The sequence below is a fragment of the Bos indicus genome, chromosome 21 (genome assembly GCF_029378745.1).
Source record: "Bos indicus isolate NIAB-ARS_2022 breed Sahiwal x Tharparkar chromosome 21, NIAB-ARS_B.indTharparkar_mat_pri_1.0, whole genome shotgun sequence".
NCBI lineage: Eukaryota > Metazoa > Chordata > Mammalia > Artiodactyla > Bovidae > Bos > Bos indicus.
The window spans coordinates 31,035,137-31,044,358 of NC_091780.1; the positions used below are offsets into that span (position 1 = coordinate 31,035,137).

The following is a 9,222-nucleotide window of genomic DNA, read 5'->3' on the forward strand; positions in this document are numbered from 1 at the left end:
CGACCCCATGGACTGCAGCCCACCAGGCTCCTCCGTCCATGGGATTTTCCAAGCAAGAGTGCGGGAGTGCGGTGCCATTGCCTTCTCCGCCTGGTGGACCTACTACCCACTTATTTTAACTTTCTATTATGTATATTCTCAAACATATACGAAAGTAGAGAGAGTGGTATAATGATTTCGCCAAGCCCAACCGCCGAGCTTCAACGATTTTCTCCTCTTGGCCAATTTTGTTACATCTAACCCTCTCCCACCACCCACTTTAAAGAAGAATGTGGGTGGCCTGGGGGTGGCAGAGACTCCCCCCACCCAGAGCTGTAGGAGAGCTGGTACCAAGCTTGCACCCCTGGCGAATGGACCGCCAAGAGGCAGAGCGCGGGCACTGTAGGGCTGGGAGAGGGGCTCACGCTGGGTAGGGGCCGCGGGAGGTGGGGGCGGGGCTAGCGGGGCGGGGCTTGGAGCGGCGAGGGGGTTGGGGGCGCTCTCCCGGTGACTCAAGGCGCGTGGGGCTGAGCGCAGAGCTGCAGTCTCCGCCTTTGCAGCTTGGAGTGTGCCCGCTGTGCCGCAGCTGTCCGTGCCTGCCGCCGCCTTCCCGCCGCCGCCACCGCTGCCACCATGCCCAACTTCGCTGGCACCTGGAAGATGCGCAGCAGCGAGAATTTCGACGAGCTGCTCAAGGCGCTGGGTAAGCTGGCCCGGGCAGCGCGCCCCGACGAGAGTAGCGGCCGAAGGCGCCCAGGGGCCCGCGGGGAGTCGGCTTTAGGGACCAACACCAGGCAGGAGGGAGTCCTGGGTGCCTTAGATCGGGGCGAATTCCAAGGAGCATCTCATCTAGAAGTGGCGAGGAGAGCCCGGGATCCACTCATCCAGCGAACGTTTGCTGGATCCTTGGCGCTTTCCCCGACGGCTCGGTCTTTATCTCGCGCTAGATCATCGCGAGGAGAGATTATTACTGAAATCCTGGGAGGGTCAGGGACTTTAAATTTGGGGACTCATTTTGAGACCAAGCCCTACCACGTGCTACCGAAGGAAAGCCATTTACCCTCTCTGAGCCTCAGTTTCTCATCTTGAAAATCAGGGCGAGAGCCGGGGGAGGAATGGTTCATTTGTAAGTCCCCCTTCTATAGTCAGAGGGTTTGGGAAATGTCGGGCCAATTCTGGGACAATGGGCGGGTGACGAGACCCCGTGACCCGAACCCGGGTCTTCCCCGTTCTTCCCGGGGCAGGTGTGAACGCCATGCTGAGGAAAGTGGCCGTGGCGGCTGCGTCCAAGCCGCACGTGGAGATCCGCCAGGACGGGGACCAGTTCTACATCAAGACGTCCACCACGGTGCGCACGACCGAGATCAACTTCAAGGTCGGAGAAGGCTTTGAGGAGGAGACCGTGGACGGACGCAAGTGCAGGGTGAGGTCCCAGAGTCTGGGCAGCCTTCCCAGATCCCTGCTCCCTACTCAGGAACCGTTGCAGCCAGATGAGACCCTCGTCTCCTTTTGCAGCCTGTGGCGCGCCTTCCTTGCAGGGCGTGTGCACCGGCTGTTTGCTCAGAGGAACTGTGCAACTCGTTGCCCTGGGCTCAGGAGAAAGTCCCACCCCAGCCCCTCCCAACCTCCTCCCTAAACTGCCTCCCGGGGTGCTAACCGCCGCGCTTAAAGCGCGGGCTTTGGGTTACACCGCGTTCCCTGCAGGCGTTTCTGCGGCATTTTGCAGCGATCCTCGCGCGAGCGCAGGCGGCTGGGGAGGAGGAGGAGGTGGCTGGGCCGCGTTGCCTGGCCGTGCGGCTGCCACGTTTCCTGTCGCAGGTGGAGCCGCAGCTCTTGCGTCCCGCCCTCCCAGGTCCCTGGGCCCTTGGGAATGCTCTGGATCCAGTTTCAGCAGTCTCGATGGCCCCGGTACCTCTCCTGCCCTCCCTCAGTTAGGTTCCTTAAAGGAAAAGACGAAACCTTTCCAAAAGCAAGGCAGATTCTGCCCGGAAAATGGACTGAGTGCCCTCTTTTAGTCCTCAGGGGCAAGAATTCTGTTTCTCTCCGTTTATCGGTCCCAGGGATGAATCGGTGGACTGAAGCAAGAGGTTGTAAATCCCTTTTTTAGATGGGCAAAGTCGCATTCGGTTGGTCTCTGGAATAGAATGGAAGGTTGGCTACCCATGTATTTTGAGGACAGATGGAAAAACAATCGCTGATGCTACCACTTACTTAAAAAGTGACAAAATGTCTCCCTCCTCTCCCCCAAGGTTTGAAAAAAGAAAAACTCATAGCATTCCAGAGAGTGAGAAATTGTTTTTCACCTTTCCGGAGCCGTGCCTGTCTGATCTAGAGTGAGACTCTCTGGGCACTGGGTTTGGGAGGACATAGAGACACAGCCCCCCAGAAGCATCCTGGCCCACGAAGCAATATTTGACCCCCAGAGTTGACACAGCCTGAAAATGATATCTGGGCTTGGAGCTGGCAAGATCCAAGCCCTCAGCCACTGCTCTGTTTGCAAAAACAAAAGAGCAGGACATCTCTTCAGCGTAGAGGGAAGGTCTGGGAGTCTAAGGTAAAAGGCCTGGCAATAGGCAGAACTCAGTTTGGGTACATCCAACAGTGAGTACTGCTGGAGACAGTAATTCTGATCAGAAATCAAAGGTTCACAGGACAGCCTGGGGAGCGGGGCTTTATCCATCCCCACCCTGCCTAGTGAACGTGTCCCGTGTGTTAGTTAAAAACCCAGTATGTGCGCATTCAGTACAGCCGCCTCGCCCAACTGTATAGCATTTTGCTTCATGCAGAAGCCAGGGAAAACTACAGGGGAATCCCTTCTTTGCCTCCTACCTCCGACAGCATGAAGACCCTTCAGATCTTAAAAAAAATTTTTTTTTTTTCTAGAGACATGTAACCTGGGAAGTGGCAGTGTTTTTATTCTCAGAGTCAGAGAAACTCAGGATTATCAGAGCAGGCTGTGTACTGCATCTGCTGAGTGCAAACAGAAAGCGAGGCATTATCTCCAAATCCGTGCAAGGAACAGGTCCTGATTTGCTGACTAGATGTGGTCACAAATATGGTGTCTTAACCGTTCTAAAATTTTGTATTTCTGTTGTGAAGCTTTTTGCCTTCAACAGCCAAATTGCTTGAAGGGGGAGCCCATTTTGACATAAATGAATCATTTTATGCTCTCAATTTTATTCCTGAAGATGTAAGGCATGCCTGAGGCTTTGCTGCTTCTGTGTGTGTGTGTGTGTGTGTGTGTGTGTGTGTGTGTGTGTGTGTGTGTAATATAAGGTATATTTATACTCCCATAAAATCTGTGGTCAGCCCTCTGAATTTGGGCTTGATAAGGCACAGCAGAGAAGGTTCTGTGCGCTGCTGACAGGGACCATGTGTTGCTTCTCTGCACAGCAATTATTCTCCCGTGCTCATTGTTGTCTCTGCTCCCCGCTGCCAAGACTGTAATTAATGTCACTAATGGTTTTCCTGCCCGCAGAGCTTACCCACTTGGGAGAATGAGAACAAGATCCACTGCACACAAACTCTTCTGGAGGGGGACGGCCCCAAAACCTACTGGACCCGAGAGCTGGCCAACGACGAACTCATCCTGGTGAGTGAGACCCCCACCCCCACCCCCCAACCCTGAAAGGAGCTCGAAGGTTTCCAGCTGCTGCTCACAGCGGGGCCCCACCAACGTCGTCCTCACTCGCCCATTCAGGGAGAGACACTCTATGCCCTGGCTTAAAATGTAAGTAGAAAAGCTCGAGATGATAGTTTAGGCCAAAGGAAATCACTGTTCGATGGTTGGCAGGAGAGCGGAGTGGCTCAGAGGGCAGAGTAGGGGCTAGAGACATGCTGCGCTGCCGGCCACTATCCAAACCCACACATCCCGCGGTGACTAGCTGCCTTGCTTAAGCCAACCTCCCTCCAGCTGGGTTCAGCGTGCGTGGGCTCTGCGAGGTCCCAGAGTTCACTCTGCAGAAGGGGTTTTCCTCACCTCACCATTCTCCACTTTGCTGCCTAGGAACGATTTCAGAAATTTCAGTACGCCTGCACTGGAAGTCTTTTTATCGCCACCCCTCCACCCCCCCACCCCCGCCCCCGCCCCCGGACTTACAGACTCCAATGGCTTTCCGGGAGACAGACAAGAAATGCTAATTTAAGACAGTCTGAGGGTTAACTGGAGAGGGTAATCAGGGAATCAAATTGAAGTATTTTAAACATCTCTGACCATGCAAAATATACCTGCTGAGGCCAAGTTAGAAACCTCTGTAGTTAAATCACACACCTCCTTCCCCTTTACTTAGGGGAGCAAAGGAAGTGGAGGGGGGCAGGAGTGAAGGACAGCTCCCTGTTACGCTCCCTTTGTGTTTCAGAACAGACCAAGCTTTCCTGACAACAGCCTTCCCTGCCCGCCTCTTCACTCCCCCCAATCACCCCCACCCCACCCCCATGCCCACACTAGAAAAGGGGAAAGCTGTTGTGGGTAACCAGGAAATGATATCCTTTGTTCTCCATCAGGCCTGCTGTTAACATCTTCCCTCTAAGACTGCCTGCTTGCCCTGTCTTAATGAGCGTCACCCTGAAAAGTCAGGGAAGGAGGTGGCAAGGAACGCTAGGACAGGACTCACTGTGACCCAGGCCTGGCCCTTCCCTCCCCAAGCTGTAAAATGAGGGTTTGGACTGAAGCCTGGTCCCCACCCCCCACCCAGGTCCCTCTTAGCCCTGAAATTACATGTTTATTCTGTAGGAAGACCCTCAATTGAGCTGTTTCTGTTACTTCAGCGGAGGCTGCTTGATCTCACTCTTGCCTTCTTGTTCTTCCCTGAGATGATTTCCCAGACTTCCTCCTTTCACACAGAAAGGACTGGCTTCATTTGCAACCTGGTTAATGTTGTTTCCAGGGCAGGAATACATTGATGGGGTTGGGGGAGCGATTTGAGGCCGAGAGATGGAAATTTAAGAGAAAAAGGGACATATTCCTTGGGACCAGGGAAGCAAAGAGGGAGATGATTTTTAGAGTTCTTGAGGGTAGCTGAGGGTTAAGTAGGCTCGGTGCGCTTGGTGAGAAAGTGTGATTTTATTAATCTCTGTAGTATCTGAGCAGCCCGCACACTGGCTTGATTCTGTTAGGAGATTTCTCCCACTTCCAACTCCCCCACTACATGTCCACCCGTGCTTCTCTCCCTGGCTCAGCAGACATATACATACATACATACGAGCCTCAAAGGGAACATTAATTCTTGGCATTTGGGATCTAAAATACGGGCTTTTGTTCCAAGGGTTATTATCATTAATAAATCCAAATGTAGGGAGATGCTGTCTCTATAAACAAGAGGCAATTTATTCTGGTTAACTTGAAATAAGCTTTCCCAGCAACCCTGGGCTGTAACTTGCCTTCTTTTGAAAACTGAGCGAAGTCCCTTAAACCACTCTGGAACACTACGGAGAGTTTCTTTCAGGAACCTCTCATAATAGTCTGCGGGCTGAGAAGGACATTTTGAATGTGGTTGGAAATGTAGCCATTTCTTCTTGTTTCGTGAAGCCATTTGATGGCCTGGGTGAGGTGTCAATCAATCTAGCACAGATAAAGAGTCCAATCCCCAAACTTTGGCCTGCCATGGGATACTCCATGGCCAGAAAGCTGGAAGAGTTTTGGAAAACTGACATGGTTCTGAGAGGTCTGGACATTTGAGAGGTGAATTTCTATGAGGCAGGGGTTCTGCCTCACCCTCCCCCAGCACACAGCATCATCTGCTAATCCCTCACTAATAAGGAGAGGGAGGAAGGCCAAGAAAGTGTCCAGAGCAGGCACAGCTGTGCTGGTATGATCAGTAGTTCCCTATTTAGGCTGGAGATGAGCGTTTGATTCCTTCATAATCACTAATGACTAGTATTTCCCTGAAACACACATTAGAATAATGTCCCAGCTCATGTTCTCTGAGAGCATCTCATGACCAACTGAGTGACCCAGGGGAAGCTACAAGTATGTTCAGGCTCTTGCGTGCATGTGTGCTAAGTTGCTTCAATCATGTCCAACCATTTGTGACCCCATGGACTATGTAGCCTGCCAGGCTCCTCTGTTGATGGGATTCTCCAGGCAAGAATACTGGAGTGGGTTGCCATGCCCTCCTTCAGGGGATCTTCCCAACCCAGGGATGGAACCTATGTCTCCAGTGGATCCTGCAATGCAGGAGGATTTTTTTTACCACTGAGCCACCAGGGAAGCCCATTCACGCTCTTAGTTCAGGGTTTTTAACCTAAGGCCCTTTTGACATTTTGAAAGATAGGGACTCTCCCACAGAAAAATGTATGTCTGCAAACAAACATATCTATGTCAGTCGACAGACTAAGGACATCCTGTTTGTCTTAAATTTTTTTTTTTTTAATATACATATTGCTTTTTCTGTCCCAGTTATCTGTGAGAGACCCAGGAGAGCAGGCCTGTGTGTAATTGCCAGTTTTTGGAAGAGTGGAGACAGCTTACTTACAGGGATATCTTTTCAGAGGCCAGAAGAAAATAGTCCTCCATTTGTGGAATGATTTGTGCCCTCTCCACAGCAAACAAACAAACAAAGGGTCATAAAATTGTAGCTGAAAGAATTGGGATCATCTTGTTCAATTGCTCTCCTGCCCTCAACTCCCTGCCGCTCCATCTCTGAATTGTCCAAAAGACCAGAGCGGTGCCCCAGCTCACCTGGCTGTGAATTGCAGGCCTAGCTTTGGAGGCCTATGCCATGCTCTTGCAGCCAAGACCACGTTTCTAGCTCACAGGTTCCTTGAGTATCAGTGACACCTGAGTATCTCAGGTGTCTCTCAGGATGGACAGCCACTTCCTAGAAGGCACCTCTATACCCTTTCCAAGGATATCCCACCTGACTGCTCATTATTGGATCCCAGGGCTCAGTGGCCAGGGCCCATTGCTCTCTTGAAATCACTTGAAAAGAGACAGAACCACTTCAGAAATGTTCAGTATGACATACCACCACCCCCACTTCAGTTTAATTTAAAAAACCAAAGCCAGGAAACTTGCATTTTTTATGTCAGCACTCCCAGGTTCCAGAAGCAAAGGAAAACTGCGCACAATATAATTCTATACCTTAGCTGCCTCTCTGCCAGTGCAGAGCTCAAGGGAGGGGAAAAAAAATCCTTAGCGCTGAGCATGAACACACAGCACAGGAAATTGAATGTCTGTTACAAAGAGTTTTTAACAGGGCAGTAAGTGGCCTTATTAGCGATATGCTTTAAACATTTTTGCACAGGCATCTGCACTGATTGGTTTTCCTTCCCTGCAGACGTTCGGCGCCGATGACGTGGTCTGCACGAGGATTTATGTTCGGGAATGAAGGCGGCCAGCTTGCTCCAGCTTTGGGGGTGGGATGCATGTTCCCCCAAGGAATGTCATAGCTCTGAGCCGCCAGTGGACCTCCTCTTCCCCGGTATTAACGTTAGGTGATCCCGATGTCCCCCCAGTAATGCTGTAGTGTTTTCCCCAAGGCTTTGTGCCTCTGTCTCCCTGGCGCTCCATAGTCTGGCATCTGTATGGTTTCATCAGTCATTAAACTGGGTGTACACACCTCAAGGCTTTCTCCTTCTTTGGACTGCCTCTTCAGTTTCCACAAAGGTCTTAGTGATCCTGCTGACCCAAGCTCTGCACTGGTCTGTGTAGGGGCTTTCGGCTTCCACCTGCTGCCCTGGTGCAGAGCTTGGAGCATACAGCAAGGGTGGCAAGCTGGGCTTCCTCTGAAAGGATTCACACTGAAGATCCAGGTGTGCTTAGACCTCACTATGCTGGTGTTTTGATTGAATTAGTTGATATATTGGTGGTTCCCAGCAGGAAAGGGAGGGCACATTTGAAAGGGTTAATTGAGGAGAGCTCAGAATGAAGGGACTCTTTACACAGGCCTTGACATGGACGGGGTGAAGAGAACCAAGAAGGATGGTAAGGTACTCAGAGACCAGCAGTAGGGAGCTGGTATACTCCCCTAGAGAGACGGACAGAGGGGTCATCAGACCACAAGAGCCTGGAAGAGAGACCACTACGTACGAGAGTTGTGGAGTACACAGAAGAATGTGGTCGCTGCCAAAGCCCCAGGATGTGGGCAGAGGGGGCTTCAGAGGGTGGGGGAGAGTCTCTGGCTTGGAACAAGGGGGTTAAATATACTGACTACCCAACTTTCAATCTCTGATCTACTTATTCTGTCCACTGGCCAAACCCATCTGGAATCTAGAGGGCAAAAAAGTGGGCAGGTGCGGGGGGGAGGAGGGTACTGCCCACAAGAGTTACCCTCCTAGGACATAGCCAAGAGGAGAATGGATCCCAACATGCAAAAGGACAATAATCCACAGTCACCAACTCTAACATTCGAAAAATCAGGAGAATTCATATGAAAATCTGCATTTCTATTTCCTTAGAAAAATGGGAAAAATCTGGCATCTCTTACAGGGCAACATTTGGCTTAGCAACTTTCCCCCTTAAGTGGAACTTACAGTCTCTGCCTTCCCATGGGCTCCACCATTGCCTCTGCCCTCATTTGCATTGCTTACCTGGCTTCTTGGGCATCTCTTCCTGACATCCTAGGCACAGGGATTCTTGGCAAAGCCAGGCCAGAGTTGGCTGGGTGGGCATGGGTGAGGCCCAATTTAGATGACTGGTTTAAGGTGACCCTAAAGAGCTCACCCTGGGTGGCTCAGATGGGAAAGAATCTGCCTGCAATGCAGGAGACCCTGGGTTTGATCCCTGGGTGGGGAAGATCCCCTGGAGAAGGAAATGACAACCCACTCCAGTATTCTTGCCTGGAGAATTCCATGGAAAGAGGAGTCTGATAGGTTACAGTCCATGGGATTGCAAAGAGTCGGACATGACTGAACGACTTAATACTTTCACTTTCAAAGAGTTCACACCCTGACGGGCAGACACCTAAGGCCCAGGTGCCACCACCTGTATGTAAACGAGGACACCTTTACCTGACTCATCACACCTCCGCAGTCCAGAACCCTACTTTGCTGATGGGAACTTTGGCTCTTTCTCAAAGATTCTACTACTTACATGTAGAAGGAGTGGCCTAATGTTTTCTTGGAGGAAAGGGGCTGGAGTGGCACCTCTAAGGAAGGGGAGCACCAGGACTGTCTGGAGCACCACTTACTCAGAACAGAGGCTGTAGCCTGTTTCTTTTGAATCCTTTTCTTCTTCATTTTCCAGAGAAAAAGGCACAGTGTTGCTCACCTCTCTTGGAACACTGCTCACAGGACATTAGCATG

The 9,222-nt window shown here is 51.3% G+C and overlaps 1 protein-coding gene across 1 annotated transcript; it reads left to right on the forward strand.

Annotated features, from left to right (window-relative positions):
* Positions 1–490: 490 nt before the first annotated feature.
* On the forward strand, positions 491–7,543 carry CRABP1 (cellular retinoic acid binding protein 1). The gene is made up of 4 exons (XM_019984050.2): positions 491–682; positions 1,224–1,402; positions 3,458–3,571; positions 7,257–7,543. The coding sequence occupies exons 1-4, from the start codon at positions 613–615 to the stop codon at positions 7,305–7,307; spliced, it is 414 nt and encodes a 137-aa protein (XP_019839609.1). The 5' UTR covers positions 491–612; the 3' UTR covers positions 7,308–7,543.
* Positions 7,544–9,222: the final 1,679 nt, after the last annotated feature.

Coding starts and splice junctions, on each gene's coding strand:
- CRABP1 (XM_019984050.2), top strand. CDS start 613: ATGCCCAACTTCGCTGGCACCTGGAAGATGCGCAGCAGCGAGAATTTC. Junction 683..1,223: donor CGAGCTGCTCAAGGCGCTGG/GTAAGCTGGCCC, acceptor TTCCCGGGGCAG/GTGTGAACGCCATGCTGAGG. Junction 3,572..7,256: donor CCAACGACGAACTCATCCTG/GTGAGTGAGACC, acceptor CCTTCCCTGCAG/ACGTTCGGCGCCGATGACGT.